The sequence below is a fragment of the Asterias rubens genome, chromosome 20 (genome assembly GCF_902459465.1).
Source record: "Asterias rubens chromosome 20, eAstRub1.3, whole genome shotgun sequence".
Lineage (NCBI taxonomy): Eukaryota > Metazoa > Echinodermata > Asteroidea > Forcipulatida > Asteriidae > Asterias > Asterias rubens.
In genome coordinates, this window is record NC_047081.1 from 12,586,582 (window position 1) to 12,607,277 (window position 20,696).

At 39.0% G+C, this 20,696-nt stretch overlaps 1 protein-coding gene across 2 annotated transcripts in view; it reads right to left on the bottom strand.

The window, feature by feature from the left end:
* Window positions 1-20,059, bottom strand: part of LOC117303897 (2-oxoglutarate dehydrogenase, mitochondrial-like) — a 28,289-nt gene extending 8,230 nt beyond the window's left edge. The window contains exons 1-13 of one of the 2 annotated variants that reach the window (XM_033788344.1): window positions 19,081-20,059; window positions 17,130-17,342; window positions 11,375-11,477; window positions 7,108-7,208; window positions 6,630-6,784; window positions 6,048-6,194; window positions 5,507-5,597; window positions 4,947-5,126; window positions 4,683-4,811; window positions 2,569-2,748; window positions 1,662-1,814; window positions 1,149-1,251; window positions 583-699 (exon numbers count right to left, since the gene is read on the bottom strand). In XM_033788344.1, coding sequence (XP_033644235.1) covers window positions 583-699; window positions 1,149-1,251; window positions 1,662-1,814; window positions 2,569-2,748; window positions 4,683-4,811; window positions 4,947-5,126; window positions 5,507-5,597; window positions 6,048-6,194; window positions 6,630-6,784; window positions 7,108-7,208; window positions 11,375-11,477; window positions 17,130-17,342; window positions 19,081-19,329 — 1,921 coding nt within the window. In that variant the 5' untranslated portion in view covers window positions 19,330-20,059. Of the gene's footprint in view, window positions 1-582; window positions 700-1,148; window positions 1,252-1,661; window positions 1,815-2,568; window positions 2,749-4,682; window positions 4,812-4,946; window positions 5,127-5,506; window positions 5,598-6,047; window positions 6,195-6,629; window positions 6,785-7,107; window positions 7,209-11,374; window positions 11,478-15,454; window positions 15,552-17,129; window positions 17,343-19,080 lie in introns of both variants that reach the window. The other variant, XM_033788345.1, reaches the window with a different exon arrangement.
* Between the last annotated feature and the right edge of the window lie 637 nt (window positions 20,060-20,696).

Consider the following 20,696-nt stretch of genomic DNA (forward strand, 5'->3'; position numbering starts at 1 on the left):
TAGACAATCATGCTCGCTTGATGTATTTAAAAAACTTTTGTTTATGATTAATTCTTTCTAGTACTGGGTGCGTTTGATTAGCTTCCCAGGGTCCACCCTGGTCTGCCCCCTGGTACGCTCGAATAGCTTTGACTCCATTCCAGGGGCTCACCCGGGTCAGCCCCAAGTGCCCCGCTTGTGGGACAGGTCACTTGCGGCTGGCCCGAGGTGCATGACGTCGTTCGATTGGCTCATGTTGGGGGCTCACCCGAATGACCAACGCGGGGTCGACACAGGGAAGCTAGTCGAACGCACCCAATGTTAGATGTATTTGTTTTTTGTAGCGCGCAGTAGAGTTTATTAATATATTTATTACCGATTTAAATGTTTCATATAGTTACTACTATGGCCCAGCATTCTTCTGCAGATGATCAGAGACATACTGAGTGAAACATAAAGTTTTTAAATCACCGGTTCGTTTCAGAACCACCACAAATCAACCAGAGAGTTTGATGCACATGGTGTCTCGGTAAACTAAATCATGAAACAGACATCAACCCTTTTTTAGGCCAGAGCTGGTGAGGGAGTAAGGTCAATAAATACCTCCATGTAGACTGTAATCTTCTGGAACGCTGCTAAACTTAGTGCCGATGTCTTTCAAGATGTCTTCACTGATTCCAGTCGATGGGTACCGGAGAGGAACATCATGGTTGAAAAATCCTGACCACAGATTAGAAGATCACAGTTTTCAAAACCAACATATATTGTACAAAGGTTGTTTCTTACAACGTCTTTAAACATTAGAGTGTGGGTTTGGGTCACAGTAGTGTCTTTGCTATGTCCTGGGGAGATGGGACGTAAACTGATATAAAAACTCACTCACGCTATCATTAAGAGAAATGTGTTTGTCCCTAGTGTTTCTGGCATGGTTGATTCAAACATAGCTCTGCTTACATGCAATGAAATATGAATGCAAGTATTAAAGGCACCTAACTTGTGATAATGTGCTGAATAAGAAATGTGCTGAACTTAATCAGGGTCCGGAAGGATTCATAGCCTGGTCCCTTCAATAACTAACAAGAATTATAACTTAAATTGCATTATTGAATAGAGGGAACCCAACACAGAAACCACACCTTCAGATTATAGCGAATGAGTAAAACAACTACCTGTCCATGGTGAATCAAGCCAGTCTGAGTTCTTCACATTTTGGATGGTCTTAGCATTTTGATATGCATCCTCACATATCTTATCATATCCAGCCAGCTCCTCCTACATAGTGGGGGAAAGGGGATGGTTTTAATGTAAGCCTTATATATAGCAATCATCCAGCTTTCATAAATTATAAAATAAAATAAAAAGATTGACCGTCTAAACCGTGTACTGAATATTCATGGGTTTTTTTTTTTCATTTCTGGTAAAGCAAGACTCTGTCCTGTGTTTTATCTAATTGTCAATGGTGCAGGTGAGAAAATTGGACATCAGCCGAACGGTTGCCTGCCTGAATAATGATGGTAACAATTAGAACAACATTCTCCTAAAACGTGCACTGTACATCCTATGAACTTCTTATATGGGAAGTAATTGAGATTAAAGACACACACAAAATACTGAAAATATACTAAAGCCAATAAACAAAATGACACTGATAACATGAAATGTTACACTGCTAATAAAGTCACCTCAAATTCTTCCTGAGTCATGACACCTTCTTTGATCTTGTCTCCAGCATACTTGGTTAGAGCCGGTGCGTGGTTACGAATCTTCTTGTACATGAGGGGCTGTGTGAACATTGGCTCGTCCATTTCATTGTGGCCATTTCGTCGGTAGCAAACCTTACAAGACAAACAATTTATTTATCATTTTATAAGGCTATTCAATGTAATATCAAGTTTACCGGTACATGTATATTAAAAGAAGGTAAAAACAATACTAATCAGCTGAAACACAAATACTGCTGGAACAATAAGGTTGAGCCGCTGGCATCATGTATGGGTGCCTGTGGTAATCAGCCACACGAACCCATTTATAATGACAACAGCACACAGCCAGAGGTTGTAAGTGTGAGAGTCCCAGAGATAAGGCAGAGAAGAGAACCAATACACAACTCTACATACATTAGGACCAAGCTGGGAATCAAACCAAAGCCGCAGTGATGAGTAGCAAGTGCTTCATGATCTAACAAAAGTAGGTTCTTAGATGGCACATAACATACTAAATACTAGATCATGGTGCTGTTTAACTTTATTATCTCTCGTCTTCAGTCATACTATAACCATTCTTGAAACATTCTCAACTCTCTTGCCAGGAAGCACAAAAGTTCAAACTGCTTACATAATATCTCAACATTCACAAGCTCCTGTTTAACTCCCCCATGAAGAGAAGCAATTATGGTTAAGGAATTGAATACTCACTCAACTCCATGGGAAGCAGACAAGCAACTTGATACTGCTTATACATCTACATGTACAGTGTGAGTGTAATGGGTTACATTAGGTGCTCAGAAATAACACAATCTCAGCACATGGGTTCCCCTTTATACATCCAGATAAAAAGAAGCAATTGATGGTTAAAGTAGCAATTACTCACTAAGTCAATAACGACATCCTTGCCAAAGGTGCATCTCCACTGAGATGCTACCTGGCATACGTACATCACAGCCTCAGGATCATCCGCATTCACATGGAATATTGGTGCGTTGACCACGCGGGCTACATCCGTACAGTAAGGTGAAGACCGCGCATAACGAGGATCGGTGGTAAATCCAATCTAGAAGAATAAAACACAGGATGTCTAAACAAAACATTTACTTACGGGAAGACAAAAGATTTGAAAAGATTCAAAGAGGGGATGTTATGATTGTTTTTTAGTTTCCTGAAGCTTAGATAAAGTCAACCCAAAATGCGCTTGTAATCAGTTTTGCACAACTGTATAATGCACTGGTAGATTTCACCAATATACATGACAGAGGGTTTTTAGTCACCCTCTATCATTGTATAGTTCAAGTCTTTCTTGTAGCAAGCAAAGAACAAGATAACGGAGACTACCAGCCTGTAAGTTGGAAAGATGTGAATGCTTATGTCTCGCACGGATTGTGCAAAGTGAATGTACATCAAGATCGCAATGTGGTCAATATTTCGTAGCACTTTCCAGTGAACTTTTTTACAGTTAATTCTAAACTGCAAAATTAGACTTTCCAGGCTTCAATGGAAGGATTCAGAGTTTCACGATCCATCAGGCTGTCACAGAAAAATGCAAATGCTTGGAGGTTTATGAATATTCATTCCTTTCCTTCAGAGATATTGCCTAAATTTATTCAAGTTCTTTTTAACTTTGTGTAAATATTCATGAAGGGCTTGGTGCCAGGACCCAATTGGCCATGGTTGTTTGGGGTCAATATTAATTATTAAGTATGCACACTTTTGACCCAGAGGGGATACCCCAACATGAGGAGCAGTGAACCTCAAGTTTAACCTTTCAGCTTATTTGCATAATCTTGGGGGTAAGTGTATCATAACAAAGGATCAGGGTGTCGGCTCATAGATTGTAAATAGAAGTGTGTGTGAAGTATATGGGAAAGGATAGTGGGAAGAATTCAGTTGAGTCTCAAGTGGTGAAGAGTACATGCCATTTTGTTCTGCTGCTCTGCTGTTCTGCTGCTATTTGTACAGATATAGGTACAAGCTGTTCCTTAAAACCCATAATATTAAGGGAACATTTTCTGCGAGCCAGATTATATTTTGCAGCCAGATTAAATTTATGCCAGCTGAGTGCGGAGGGTTTGATTTATCCACCCAATATTTAACTATGGCAACAAGGGAGACAGGTTGGACGACCCGATCAACAACTATGGCCTTTATGGGAGTGTGAAGGGCGCAGTTGTGTTATATGAACATCCCACCCCTGCATGGAGTGGAAGTGAGACGACGTGAGTCAGATTTGTACGGCGAGGGGGAACGTACGCCCACCATCGTGAGAGAGGATGCGCTGGATGGGCAAGTTTCGAGTATACAGCAAAGAGTGAACTGTAGACATTAGTAATAATTCCCCTCAGCCAAGTAATTTATTGCGAGTACAGTGGGCGTCCCAAGGTGTTGGGACAGACGACAAAAGGAAGTCAACGAGGAGACATTTTAGTTTTGGGAAGTGACAAACGAGATATTTTGAAGAACGGTGGTGGGGGATATTCATCCTCAGTTGGGAATTTATTTAACGCACTTAAGTTTGTATTGAGAATACTGCTGTGGAAACAAGGTGCTCTTTTTTTTCTTTAATTGTAGAGCCTAAGATAATCGTGGGGTTTTACTCGAGCTCGAGGGAGATTTGCTGGAGTTGATTTGTTTTATAATAAAATATAGTACCAATGCAAGAAATTGTCTTTCACGTATTATTTATTGTAGTTTGAATTCGGGAGGCGGATCGGTTACCCTTTGTTCTGACACAGGCTATCAATCAGTTTTGATATTGAGACCAAGTAAAGCCCAGATCATACTTCCTGCGAATGCGAAGTGAATTTGACGTGAATTTGATGTCACAACTATCCTTTCGCAGCGATATTTGCAAGTGAGTTGAATGGAGCTGAACTGCTGCGAATATTCGTTGCGATTTTTGTGACGCCAACATTCACTTCGCATTCACATTTGCAGGAAGTATGAACCGGGCTTTAATCTTGTTTGTCTTGGCTCCTAGTAGTTATTACCCACCTGATTGTTAACTACAACATGAATAGTGCCGTGCGTTGAGTAGTCTCGTAGATCAGAGAGATGGAACGTCTCAAACACAACACCCTGACCAGCAAAGGCAGCGTCACCATGCATTAAAATACTCATCACCTTCAACAACAAAACACAAGATACATTATTGTCACTTGAAGCAACACAATAACAAAACTAGTGAGTAATTTTTTGCCGGGGATCCTTTTTTTCAAAGGATGAGTAAAGTCAGATGAAGTGATAATTGATAGTTACCCTCTTCCCTTCAGTGTCCCCACGGTAGAACTGTTCAGCTCGAACCTTCCCCTGGACAACAGGATCTACAGCTTCAAGATGGGATGGGTTGGCCACAATGGCAATGTTGATGTTCTTCTTTGTGATGTGGTTGAGGCGAGAGTGTGCCATACCAAGATGATACTTGACATCACCAGAACCCTAAAAGGAAAGGAGCAGTTCAAAGTTAACCCCTTGCAACGACTTCACATGTGACTAGTGTCTGGTTATGGTCTGCCATTTTGGGAGTTCAAAAGCAAGTACAGATACGGTGAATGTATGTTCACTACACTGTATAACACACAGGGATACTGATTCCAACAATGTAGGACCAACACCTAATGATATTTGAAACCCCAGAAGTCTAAGACATATTTTTGATTTAAAAGGCCATGTGCTACACTGTAATATTAGACCATCATAATCTTGAGATCTCAATCTGGCTGTTTGGAACATTTCAATTGCATGTAAAACTGAAGATAAAACCTGTCACATTATGATGGCGTTTGAAGGCAGTTTGGAGTCTAAAGAGTACAACTGACCTCATCGGCTGCTTCTAGCTTGGAGTCAAACTGAGAGAAGAGATGTTCCAGTGGCTTGCGGGCTACGTTAGCGAGGACATTCAAACGACCGCTGTGTAAATCAATTGACAATTATAAACACTAAATATAAGATAACAAAGCAGTTGGAAATTTGAACACTAGCAGAGTCTTTCTCTGAGGCTAAGTAAAAATAAGATCAACTGAAGCCTCCAGTTGTCTCTGTCCCATTTGAAAAACCAAGGTTCAATTTTATAGAGCTGATTAAGCACAAAAAAAGTAATCTCACCGGAATAAGGTTAACAGCTAAATACTATGTCACATGAAGCATCTTTGACTGATATCCTGCTAATTTTTGCTTAGCATAAAACTGTTAAGCCAAATGGTCTGCTCGGGCCCATCAAGTTAGGACTGTTATGCGGGTATGAAATATTAACTGTGCTCAATTACATAAGGCATCTCCATATTAGAAGATTTCTGCTGACAACCTATTAAGAAATTGGTCTGAAAGGGGTTTAATATTATTATTGATAATGCATCCTACCGATGGGGCATGCCGATGACGAAGCTCTCGACCCCTTTACCACTGCACACATCAATAATGCTCTTAAGGGCAGGGACAAGTACTTCACAACCCTCTAGTCCAAAACGCTTCTCTGCTGACCACTTCCTGGCTAAAAACTCTTCAAACCTGAAGGGCAGAGAATAATAAATATCACACAGGGTCATTTCACATCATTTACATGTAATGTCCAAGATTGGGCTTTCTCAATCATCACGTAACAAGACAACAGTCTAAATTACTAAAGACTCCTACAGGTGTAAGTATAATACAAACAAATTGGAAAACGAAACTAAAAATAGCTATGATGTTTTTTCCTTGAAACTATTATTATTGTTTTTGTTTACGTTCAGGGTCAATTGTCTTAAAGTTAGTCATGCCAGTGTCATAATACTGTTCATGAATGGGTCATTTTTTTCGGAGTAATTATAAATTAATTTTATCCCAAACCCTACTTCTAATCAATTCCATTCTTTGACTTTGAGAGCTTCTTGAAACTTAAAGTGTGAAGACAAAATGTGAAAATAGATTGGGAAGTCTGGCAGACAGGTCGGCAAAACCCACCTATGGGAGCGTATGAGACGTTCAAGTATGAGTCGTTTATCCATCTTAGTGAACTGCATAATGCCAGGAGTCTCAAAACGCTGACGTATCCAGTCACACTGATCACGGTCATTAATGAACATGTATTCAACTCCAATGCTGCGGCAGTACGTATCCTGTTAAAAAAAAAAAAAGCATTATATGTGTTTGTTCAATACATCGACCATGGTAATATATTCTAAATTCTATTGGTTGAGAATTCGAGAACCAATCACCAATCATGTGATGGTACCATTTTTCTCATCAGATGTAGAACAAACCATGGACCACATCAATGAGCTTATAAATGGACAATTCTTTTTACTATTGCCGTGTAAGCAACTTTACGAAATTGTGGCCTGATATTTACTGAAAACCTATTCCATGCAAGGCTCCAGTCTGAATATGGATTCGAACCAGAGTTCACAGAGAACATTGTGTTATATGTATAAAATATTACCTCCAAGCGTCTGATGATCTCCCTCAAGGGAAGAGCTGATTGTTCCCCACCAATGAACGTGGTCTGAGGCAGTGTAAACACCCTATCCATATCATGTTCATCTAGGAATAGAGGAAGAGAATAAGAAAACAAGGACTGAGGTACACAATACAAACTGTACTCAAACATTGTAACATGATGGTATTTTGATCCATTAAATTAGTTTGAAGGAAACTTTGTGATGCTTCATTATCGAAAACTGTTTGGTTGTTGGTCACCTACAACACTTGTTGCATGTTTAGTTGTGAGGTGTTAGTTAGGTGTAAATCATCAATAGGAAAAAACTATACGTTGTAGTTAGTTTCTTCCTATTTATTGAAACCATGCAAAAACCTCAAACAATACTAACACCATCAATGACGTTGCTATCCTTTCCACAGGACAAATTGCTGCCTTCTGGGAGCTTTTCAACATTCCAAACTGGTTTGTTCTTACATATTATAGGGTTAGCTTAAATTCTGTTAATTAAAGTTGTTGCGAATTTCAAATGCTACAACTCTGTGCGGATAGCAAAGCATTTGAGAAAACAAATGTATGCAGTTATACTGTTGGCTTATTGATACTTACAGGTTAAGGAAATTTCACTTAGAAATGACAAAGAATGAACATCTTTTGATAAGATTTCTTGATTTCTTTATTACAGTGAATAGTGATATTGGTAGAAAGATGAGATGGTGAGTAGAGGGATGGATTAGTCTCATGATATGGTCACAAGTCTGCCCTTGCTCTGTGCAACAGTATAACAATATTTCATTTATACCTTGTTACTACTCGCCAAATGAGCTACAGTATGACACATGAACAATTATTTTAATGAACACAGCGACATTTAGACACACTTTAACACCACAATATACAAAAAAAGACTGTTTTTTTAAAGGTTACGCTGGTCTTTCATCAAAAAGTGGGTGAGGGGTTAGCCCTCACTAAGGAAAGAAACAAAGATAATAAAATGCAAGAATTTGAAAACTTCACCAGAGCTGAACAAAAATCCCCCAAAAATGTTTGCGTGTTTATTTATTTTTCATTATTTTTTTTTATTTTTTTGGTGGGGGGGGGGGGAATGCTGAGAATAGGAAAACTTAACCTCAAAAGTCAAGTGCTGCAAGTACGGTAATCTAAACTGTTGTCTTGATACGATCGCACAGACATGACAGAGCTAAATTGTTGTCTTGTTCTGATTGCTTAGAGCTAAATTATGTGTACAATGTTTAAGTTGTAACACAAACTGGCTTTAACCTAACCACTTGAAACCCATCAAAATCCAACAGAAATTGATTGAAGACTTCACCTTCATGCAGAGAACTGGGCCCAATGTCTAGGTAGCAGAGCCTTGAAATTGGGCCCTAATCTCTGCTTCAACTGTACTGCCATAATCATACTATATAGACCAACCATAATCAGAGTCCAACAATTTGGGCGTTGAGTTACAGTCATGTAGCATGGTGTTGGATTTTTGTTAGAGTCAGATACAATCCTAGTAAATCCCACAAGGGACTTAATATCAAAGAAAAACTACATTACAATGTTTAGACATGAACAACATCTCCACCCCAACCAAAGTTCAATTTTAGTACATAGCTTTATGTCTGTCCTTATGACAATCATAGTCTACACTGTACATCTAGTTTTTGTTTGAGGTTTTCAATGAGCTATATATGGTTACTTTTCAACTAGGCGCTTTATTGACGCTTTAGTCAAAACCTCTTATAACTGTGGCTAGTTTGGATCATTTCCAACAACTATTAGAACTCATGACTATCTATAACTGTGACACTGAAATGCAAACATCAAACTCAAAGTCCAAGGAAAGCCCTACAGCCTTGTTCCCACTGTTGAAAGATAACAAGTTAATTATATACCAAATCTTTGTTTCCTGAACCAACTAAATGTACAGTTTCAGATCTCTCACTCTTTGCAGTGATATCGCAGGGCGGAGTTCAAGTTCTTATCATTCCTACATGAAAGAAGGTAGCACCCATACATTAATATTGAAACTCCCTCCCCCTCACCATAAATAGTTTAAAGAGTTTTACAACAAATTAGTATTTTAAGGGTATTTCAAATGACAAAATGTGTAAATTGGTTTGTAAGGAATTAAGTACACTGTAATTAGTAATGAATGTCGTTAAATTAAGGAATGGTATGTGAGTATGATGTAAATATTTTATCTTTGTTCAATTTTGTTGACAGATCAATGCCACTTTCAATTTTCAACAGACACTTCCAATGGAAAATCTATTAAGTCTATTTAGAAATCTTAAGGGACCCCCAAGGCCAAGATCTGGGCAACTAAGGCGGCCTTCGGGTATGTGGCCTTCAGGTTTGTCAATGCATTTAGAGCAAGGGTCAATGCATGTTGCATTCATTCATGACAAGACCTTGCAAATCATAATAAAAAAAACATTTGCAATGCAAACATGTACTGTACAGGTATGCATTGCAGAGTACACATTAAATGCCAATGCTAATCAACAACGACAATGAGACACACATCACTTCCCAGGTTTTTAAAAAAAAGGTGTTAAGTACAACAGCTGTATCCTCGCCTACAAAAATAATGGCCTGTCATCTATCTCTGGGATTTCCATTTATCTTCATGTCAATGATCATTGTATTGTACACTAGCCATGCTAGCAACACAGTGGATTGTACAGGATAGTCGGTTGGAGCGATTGATGTTTGGTATCATACACCATGAATTTTAAAGAGTACACAGCATACTCAGTGTTTCCTTTTCTGAGAGTACATGTATGTGCTTACAAACTCAAGGAAGTGTTTAAATATCAACCTGTGTGCCGAGGGTTGACCCATCTTTGAAGTGGGCGAGGCCATACTGATTGTTCAGATTGTTCAATAAGAATAAAGGAAATGTTGGGAATAGTTTGGAACAGACAATGTGGAAGGTTGGCTTGTGTAACTTTATTCTGCTTTAAAAAATAATTGGTTTAAAAGCAGTTATCAGGCACAGAGCTGTGTCGGCCAACAATTTACAATTTGTTTAGATTGAACACCAGTCACAATAGGAGACTTTCCAACGCTAGGCAGCAGCAGACATACCGGGTAAATTTCCATTGTTTACGTAGTTCTGAACATGCGCATAATTCTGAGAACAATGGATTTACCCGGTAAGTCTGCTGCCCTCTATCGTCCCAGAAAGTCTCCCATTGTATGTGACATGGTATTTTAGCTGTTAACCTTAGTCTGGTAAGCATAACTTTGTTGTGCTACACAAAAAGTTTCGCTTTTAGCAGCTCTATGCTATTGAGCCTTGTTTTTTACCCAAACAAGATCTTTCTACAGCAAGCAAATCTTTGTTCCTACATTGAATCAGCCTACATGCAATGTATCAATTTGCAATTTATTAATTAGTTAGAGGCAATGTTTGAGTATGAACAGATAACAGGGTACATATGTGACTAACACTAATCGTCTTGACAAAGTTATAACTTTTTTAAAACAGGCATTAGTGGCACTACAAATGTCTACATTATTAGTGACTATGTGGACATACAAAATACATGCAGATGTTTGAGGTTATCTAACATGAGGATGTACATGACATACAGTGTGAGAGGGAACAGTGTGCGAAAACAAAGTAGTAAAGACTTTCATAGATCACTAGCGAAAATTAATGAAAGTTGGCTTGGTGAAAATGCTATAATAAGCAATTTAATTTTTCCTAAAAATGCCTGAGTTTGTTCAGTAACCCTAGTCATACATTGTAGTACGGGTGTGTTAAACCACAGACACAGTGGATATTTACCTCATGAACACTTCACTCAATGATGAAGGCCCAACCTTTCTTTGCGGATATCAAGTTTCTTTTTGGATCAAGTAAAATACATAGTTGTCTGCAGTGTCATTTATTATAAGTGAAAGTCATAAAAAGAATGTGTACTGTTATAAATGACAATGGCTTCACTTGTGTCAAAATCTGACCAAATATTTTTGAGGGCCCATTCTTACAGGGACACCCAAAGTAAACTTTGACAATATCAAGTCAAAGCGTGTTAAATTCCCAATCAGTCTTTTGCTCAATTGCTATTTAAGCAATTCAACCTTTGTTTTCATACTGACCTTCCAACAAAATTTGAAACACTCGCAGCAAAACCAATAATCTTCACATTCGCACACTGATGCCCTCGTGTAAGTGATCAGTGAAAAAAGGAGTCCAAGATAAAAAAGGGCATCCATTGTTAGTTCTCTCAAGTCACCTGAACCTTACCCATCTTATAATTCTTGGCCTCAAGCTCTGGTGGTATCTCACTGTTCAGATCTGGATTGTTGATCCCCAACGGATCCAACTTAGAAATATTATGGCCCCGAATCTGAAAGGTAACATTCTGGTTTAATCCTTGTTTTCATACAGAGTGTACTTAAAATGAAATGGGAAGGGGCACGGTGGACTGCCAAGGAGAGGGTCTCCAGACCCATTATATTTGAGAGTATTAACATGGAGTGACCAGTTGTCTTTGGTTACATGGTTGCTTGACACCATTTTCCGTCCATAAGATACACTTGTAACCCAATGTCCGGTCCAGTCTGGCACCCTGATACTGCAATAATGTCTGCCGATTGCCCTCTCTCAATATGCTGACTTGTTGTAGAGAACTTTAAGCTGACAATGTACAGTTATGTGTAATCACAGTTTAAAGTTCAATGTCAACATGTTTGGCCTTCCCCTCTGCAGTGTATTTAAAATCAGGGACACATTACAGGGGACCTCCATGGTGGATTACACAAAGAGTTAAGACTACTCTTATCTGCAATTAGGACAAGACTTCTTAAAGACTATTGTACCTTAAGTTTTTAATAAGGAATAGACCCCCCTGGCGTTAAACTTGAAGGGGGGCACATCAATTTTGCTCTGGTCCGAGGTCCAAGGCACTTCTTTTGAAAATGTAAAGTTGTGTTGAACCCGCATCCCTTAGAAAGAGTTTTGCAAAAGAAGGGGCACCACTGTCAGCAGTTGCTGTTGGTGCCTTAAATAGTTCTTTAGTTGTTGGCCTAACCAATGTACATGTACCTCCATGGCCTGACATTACAATGTACAATGGTCATTGATGAGGACTTGATAGATCCCCCCCCCCCCCCCCCACCTTTGAGGGATGAAGGAGGATCATACTGTGAGTGGGCATTCGTTTGTTGCTTTATAGCAGTACACTGGGATCATTTCATACAGGAAACCTCCATAGGTAAACAAAGTGTACAGATTGAGGTGCACTTTGGAGGTAGATTTCTACTGACAATTTAAGGATTACACAGTTGGGCTAGTGGCCAGGGTTTTATCTTGATAACAGTTGATAAATCGCTTTATCTTTCTCCCTGAAAATGTACACATATTGCACATGTATGGACAAGTGGACAAACCAGTGCCAGGAAAAAGTAAGTGCACACACTTACAGTACAAATACTATTAAAACACTGGCTACAATAGACCTTTATCACTGTGTGGTCGTCTTCATGTTACTCCATTCCCACTCATTGTAACCAAAGTGACAGCATGATCATTGAGTAAGGACATAAACAAGGTCTTTTACAATGTCCAACCATAGAGGAAGAGTCCAACAATGGTAGCACCTTGGTCATTAGTGTAGAGGCTTATAGATTGTACAACTATGGTCAACCAGCACATAATGTCATAAATGTTGAAACAAGAGTAAAAGACTTCTGCTGGTAGATTCCATCTCCCTCCTGCTATACACATACATTACGTTGTAATGAACCCGTCTCAGTAATTTGTGCCTTAAGTCATAAAGGCATGTCTGGCGCCAAGGATATCTGACATGTCTGATGCCCATCATGCCCACTGCCTGGCCAAGAGTTTCAGGAATTAGAGTTCAAGTATTCAATCCATATTCTCACTAAGGGGGGAAGCAAATTTGGCCAATCACTCTCAATTAAATCACCCGATGTTGAACATCACTCGTTTTTATATTCCATTAAATGTCTGTTTATTATATGCATTGAGCTATGAATTATAACTATCAATACTGAACACTGTTCAAAAGAGTATAGAATTCAACTAATCAACCTGCAATAGTTTGTTATAAAGCAGAAAACTTAAAACATTGGCCTTTTTGAGAAAATAATGATTTGGTATACTAATTGAGAAAGCTGGGCCCAATTTCAGTGCTTTGCTTTACCAGAGAATTAAAAGTTGGTTTGTACTACAAGTGTGTACATGTCCCTTAAGTGTAATTTAGTAGCTTCTTTTTTCTTTTTTTTTGCAAGCTCTTTATTGATCACCTGACATCTACGTGTCATGACATCTGCAGAGCAATTTGTTCTGAGCCAGCCTCTTGAGGACTGTACATGCAAATTGGCTGTCACCTAACGTGCCATCTTAAACAGGCCCAAGGTCTGCGCTACAACGCACTTGGCATTGATTAACCCAGAGCATGAGCACACACTCATAAATCTAGAGTCCTTACACCAATCACGAGTGCTGCATTCTGTTCTGAGTAATAGGCAACATCCCTCAGTCAAGCTCTAACATGTCTGACTAATTAACCACTGGTCTACAAGGGTAACCGGAGACATGCCTCTTTCCACGACTCCTCTTGAATATATATGAATTTTATGTCATGTACATTCGTATTACACTTGTGATAAGTCAATTTGTAATTAAGTATTACCTGTGATAACATAATATTTTGAGTGCTGTGTGAATTAACAGAAATCACATGATGTACAATGTACACACACATCTTCTCTACAATCCTCACCAACCATTACACATTTACTGAGCACTGTGTTATTTAATGTTATTGAAGGCACTTCCCAATTCCCTTGTAAACACAAATCTTACGCACCATACATTGTAAGCCTACTGTGTGCAATTTGTTACTGTAAATAAAATTCAAGAAGTTGAATTGGATTATAATGCAGTCTCCAGGATACAATGTATATGTGTTCAAATGTGTAGTGTGCATAATATCAAATTTGAGTCTGCTCAAAATTATGTGATGTTAGGGACACTGTGCTGAGCAGACTGTACATGTACGTACAGTGTACCAGTCACTGTTCATCCCAGTGCAGCGACTTTTCTTTAGCTCGTATCATTTTTAGGCTTCTCTAGATGATCGTCATCATCGTTGAAGCTAGTATTGCATGTATTGATTTGAAATGGCCCCTTCTGATTTCCTGTTGGCATTCTCTGGCTAAAAATAAAAATTTGTTTTGACGTGAGGTGTGCAGGTGTTGCCTTTAAGCTCAGAAAAAAGTAGGAGTTCAGATTGTACTTAGAAGACTCTGTTTCACATTAAATGCAAATAATAGTTAACGGCTTGATGTTTTGATCCTATCAGAGTCTATTTCAAAGGCTAAATCAAACCACAACAAACCCAGACAATTTACTGGTTTAGTAACAAAACAGACTTTTGTTTTAAAATCCACTGTCCTTTAAGATAAAATATTTAATAATGATTGACCCCAACCATCTTCATTCCTTCAATATCCTAAGAAAGTTTATGTTTCATTCGACTCTGTGGGACTGCACTAATCAATTTCAGTTTAGAAGAACTAAAAATACTACATGTAATGGTGGTGCCTTCTCTGTAGTAATCTTCAATAGTAAAGTGTTATTTATGGGATGTTCTACATGTATGTGTTTGGAAAAAATTAGTGGCCAACTTGAAATTATTAGATTCTTAAAAAAAAAAAAAAAACGAACAATCAAAACAAGACACCTACATTAATGTGCAGCTCTTCACTCGCATCAAGAAAAAGTTATCATGACAATCTTCCAGAGTTCAATTTCCCCTACTCCAGGTATTTTGTTGATAATTACACCACCTTGTAAAATTATACAAACAGTTGTGTATTCATTTTACAAAATGTTTTGGGTTGAACCACGAAACATACTAGATTGGGACTTATCTGAGCTATATGGCCCCATCTGAGCTACATTGTACATCTCCATGAAGCATGTATGTTGGCGGTCTCCCTACACATGCCCTAGTTTGTCAACATGAATCTATAAATGTTTGAACCAATATTGACAGAATAGGGAGACTGCCAACATAAATGAATGTACATGCAGGGCGAGATAGCTCTTGGCATGCTTGATAGAGTGCTGGCCTGCAATCTAGATGTCACAGATTCAAGTCCTGCTCAGGTCAATTTGTCTTGAATTGACTTCCCCAATCAGTTTCCCTTGTCTGAAGTAATATTTTATAAAAAGACTCGGGTCTTTAGCATTTACACTAACTATGTCAGCATTTTGGGACTCTAATTGTTCAGCTCTGGTGTTTTGGTATGGGGGTGGATGGAGTGAGGTTAGGCACTGGCCTTGGAGAGTTACCTAGGTTATAGTTCCCAGTGACTAACTCTGGTATGGGTCCTGTTGATGCTGAGCTGATTCCTAGGGGGTCAAGTTGGGCAAGATGGTGTCCCCGAAGCTACAATTTCAAATCAAGTTAAATAACATTAATTTATACAAGTAGTGTGTTCAGTTACTGCATTAGAGCCGAAGAACATCTTTTTAGTGAAGGGCTGCGATCAACAATACAAACTCATCCACACAGTAGGTCTGTAGCCAGCCTCTGTCGTTTCCGGAGATTTTCATGGTAGAAAATGTTTGCCAGTGTATATATTCAACCTAATTTCTTCCTAATAGGATTAGGGTTCAGGCAATACCAACCAACAAATAAACATTTCATTCATTAATTACTGAAGACAATATTGTCGGGATCTAGAAAGTTGGTGTCCAAAACGTGGTATTCAATTTAAAACATGGGTTTGCAATATTCATGCATCCCCACCTTACACCTTCCCTCCATACTTAAAACACAAAATACAGAATTTGTAATATAATTCAATTGGCGTCAAACAGCATGTCTGCAATTTCCTTCATTCCACAATAGTCAGAAGGTGTATAATTTATCTTGATTGAATTTGATCAGTCCATGATGAATGTCTATACTGTAGATTTAAAGGAAATGCCTTGAGTACATTGTACCTCTTGAATATAAAAACAAATGCTAAGTACATGTACTGTGAGTATTGTGTATTGTACAATGTACATGTATACGTAGGGCTTGAGTGTCTGACAATGAACTGAGGAAGTTGTCACACAATCAGGAGGTTGTTTTCCTTCAAAGTGTTGGGAGCTCAAGGTCTGACTTCTTTTAGAAAAGGCTGCTTTGAAGTACTGTACCGTGTCTGATGTACAATACAAAACAGTGAATGTTCTACTAAAAGTACTTCTTTTCAGAGCTTTAGCTTTCACATGAAATTTTCAGATTTGTTGAAAACAGCCAGTCCCATGAGCTGCTTGTATAAATCTGTGCAGTCCATTATGGTTTTAGCTCTAAGATACATGTACAGTAGGGGTGTGAGGATACCAAGGTATGGTCTGTAGTAAATACTTTGCAAGCAAACAAGTTGTGAATGTATTCTTTCATTATAAATGGATTAAACAACTAATAGTTGTTAGTGCTTAACTACACTCACACAAATGTTATCAATATGAGGCTGGAGGTCGAAATAGTATGCTACCAAAAAGGGAACAAGAACGTTGCAAGTATAATATGTTCAACAATGTATCGCAAGGGAGGGTAACCAGACAGGGGAGACCATGATTTGGAAGAATTTGTACATGTACATTAACACATGGCTTCATTTCTGGTTGGGACTTAAAGGGCCATTTCTAAGCCAAGTGGTTTCCCACATTAAAACAGTTGTTAACAGGGCCCACTTTCCTACAACTGCTACATGTAAGTGGCTGATTCTGTGCTAACTGTGTGATTTCCATTTCCTAAGGCTGCTATAAACCATAGTGGGAAAAGAGCACCCTTCCAGTGCTTTCTCTGAAAAGCTATGATTTAGCAATGCAAATCAAAGGTAAACGGCTGTGAAATGCAAGCTCTAAAATCACAAGTCTGTGACCTGGGCAGACGCCACAGTTTAGAGGAGTGTGGAATTCAAAGCATGGGTAAATAAACACTATTTATATCCACATCTTCAAGAAAACAGACCTGATAGGAACGGATGATAGTCTGGACAGACAAGTGATCTTCAATAACTCTCCTATCCAAGGGTGCCCCCAAAGACCTCCCCGCTGGTGGAGTCATCGTCGTAGCAACGGCTTGTGTTGATGCGGGATACATGGTAGATACAGGAGGGGGTGGGGTGTAAGCTGTACCTGGGGCAGCACCATTTTGAGCGTTGCGGAAGAAAATGTCCCATGACTGCAAAAGAAAATTGCAAAAAGTTTGGTTAGTAATGCAATGTCTCTCTGAACTGGGTTACTATGACAGTTATGACTTCTGGAAATAATGGCTAAGTGGTCCTACTGGCTACTAGTTCATCTGGTTTTTCTGCTCACAGAAATTGGTATCTTGAAAAGGAATTTTAGGAGTTAATTTGTGTGGCCAAAAATCTCATAGGCTTAGCATGTACATGTACTGACTTAAATCAAGGGATGCGCCCCTCCAAAACCCTGTCACAAAGAATTTCAACACAGAACAAAAAAGCTACACGTACATGTATGTCATTTTGACGACAAAGGATGCCTTTATCAGTAGAATGCCTTTATCAGTTCACTGTGTACAATGCTTAGTAACATGCACAAAGATGCCAAATTCCTGTGAAATACGTTTGACGTACACACAGAATTCCCTGCTTCTGTAAGCGCCGATTCTGTGCTTAGGGTAAGCAGAGCAATGAAATTGGGCCCTGTAGAGGGCGCTATACTAGAAACATGTTGATAGTTTTTGTAGTAGTGGTTACTAATAACAAGTTAAAGTGACACATTACCTTGGATTGGTCAAGTTGGTCCATGAAAAACTTTTGGAACCGTTTTATAAAATTCATGGTTTGAAAGATGTTCAAAAAGTAGAAAATAATGTTCCACACAAATGTGCCTCTAAACATTGCGACTTACATGTAACACAGTCGTCATTTTGTGGAGTCATAAATTTGACTCCACAAAATGGCCGACTGTGTTAGTTCACCATTTATAAGGAAAACTGTGCAATTTCGAGGCATATTTGTGTGGATCGTTATATCATACTTTTAAAACAACAAAACTGTTATAATTGCTTTCCATGGAACAACTTGCCCCATCCAAAGTAACGTGCCCCCTTATTCCAATGCCAAGTATCCAATGCCTACGTGTGGTACTGAGGACATTCATAGAGTTGGAGGAAGAGTTCCTTCCTCCATGGGCCATCCACATTGGTGGCTATATTAGTCTATGCTCTTACCTTAGTCTATGGCTTGCTATGGCTTGCTTATATTGGCATATTGGTGTTGCCAAAGAGGTTGTTTATTTACTTCACTTCCTTAAATGCCATCATGTAAATGTATGATGAAGTGGAAATGCAGCCATTATAGCTGTTAATTTAATACTGCCGACTCCTAATATACTACACGGTTTGTCGTGGAGAAACCTAGCACTTAGCAGCCAGTAGATACAACCAGGATTAAAATAAAAATAGATCAATCTTGGTTCACTCATTACTCATTCTCCGTCATGTCCGTAGTCTAGTCTAATGTGACAGTCAAAAGTGTTAAGAGTGTGCAGGTCCTACCACCACCAGGGTCACTTCTAAAAATAAAATGTGTTTGCACCCTAATATAAATATTAATAACAATAAAATTTCCAATTATAAATAAAAAATATTTGTTTAGTTTGACTTATATGTAAAATTCTGGGTTCATACTTTTTTAATTAAAACGTTCTACTCTAGCTAGCAAGCAACTTGTCTAAAAACACACAACATCCCCAACAATAGGACAACATTACAGGCAGAAAGTAGAGAAATACTTGACCAGGCAGTGCAGTGATTTATACTTCTTGAATGATTGATAAAATAGGTAAACTCAAGACTCAATCAATCAAACTAAATAAATTATACTAGGACCTATGTTATGTACACATAAACCACTCGGATGCAATTCTTAATCTTATTGAATGAAGATCACCTTATGCACAGATTTGGGATCTTCAAGCCATGATTGGTACATTTCTTCCACATAGTTCGAGCTACTGCCGCTCAGAAATGGCTCTGCAGCAACTGGAGCTGCATAGCCTCGCCGGGCTTGATGTCCATTTGGCGGGCACCCGGTAACTGCTGCACCGGGTGACCGTAACGTCCTGAGGTAGCGAGATGTGGGCCCCCGATGTCCAGCCTGGAGTTGACCAAACGTCAACAGCGTCTTAAAACGGTACATTGCGAGGGCTGCTTAGTCCGATTCGGCAACAAGCCGAGTATCTCGAGATTCTGTCTTATAAAGTGAAACACTTGTTGCTTTAGTGGCTCCAGTTTAACGCTGGAACACCTCTTTTTTTCCTAGAGTCTACCACCCCGAAATCGCGGCGATGGGCCTGCAGAAAAGCTGTTGTTGTTCGCGTTGGAATCCAACCACGCAGTGTAGAAACACCATCAACGCGCTGAAAACTTTACTGAACTTTCCTTCAAAAGGACAGCAGTGTTCTAGTGGTCAGTCACTGTGATGAAAATAATGGTAATGATGTGCAGGATTCTTTTAGGACACAAATACTTCTAAAATATAACTAAGATCCATGAATTGGGAGTACAAGAAAGGTTCAACAAACTCCACAAGGTTCTTCTTGGTGTAAATTCGGGCTGATCCGTCGTCGTGTGTGTGTGTGTGCACACAGGCGGCCGGCCTCTGCGTGAAAAGGCTTCGTAGTAGAAAGTACCAAATCAATATCTTTACAATGATGCAATGCCGGCATTTCCTGCTTGCTTAAAACTTATCCAGCACACAATTTCTACCACAGTTTGATTGATGTTGTCAGTAGAACTCTCTTCAATAATATATCCTTTTACTGGATACTGAATTCGGCAGACAGCTGGAAGAAGGCCGATGTGCCTTTGGTGGAATTTCCAAGTAGTTCATGTACAACAGCAACATGCGAATGTGTGTGTGTGTTAGAGCAATTATTATTGGGAAGTGATGTACATGTACATGTTCATTACATGTACTGTATGTACGATACGAAGGGAAGAGACCGATAAGATGTCGTAATGTATATGGAACGCAAAATGGGTAAAACAAAAATAGTTTGTTTACACACAGAGAAGTTGCAGATTTTTGAAGTCCACTCAAATAATTTCAATGCTCTTCTCTATCGTGCAAGCAAGCACACTTGAGTATATTATTTGGACCAATGAGTATTTTTTATTCGGGAAAAACATTCACAAGTACGAATAATAATTCACAAGAACAGATTGACATGAAACAGAGTCACCTCCCTACAAAGTTGCCCCCTTACAGAGTCGCCACCTATAAATCACGTCCCCCTCCCCTGTTTGAGAAATCTTGGATCCGCCCCTCTAATGGATTTTGGTGTACAGAATATAGGTAATGATTTGAAAATAAGCATCACAGAGAAAACTATTGTAATCGGTAGTTTGGTACTCATCTCATAAAACTCATCTCATAGACAATGTTTCTGTTGAAGCCACACACCTTCCACCTTCGAACAGCATTCGGAGCCCATTTGAAATCTGGACTCATTGGAATTGGAAATTCGAGGGTAAAATACATAATATTTTGACAGTTTGGTGGAG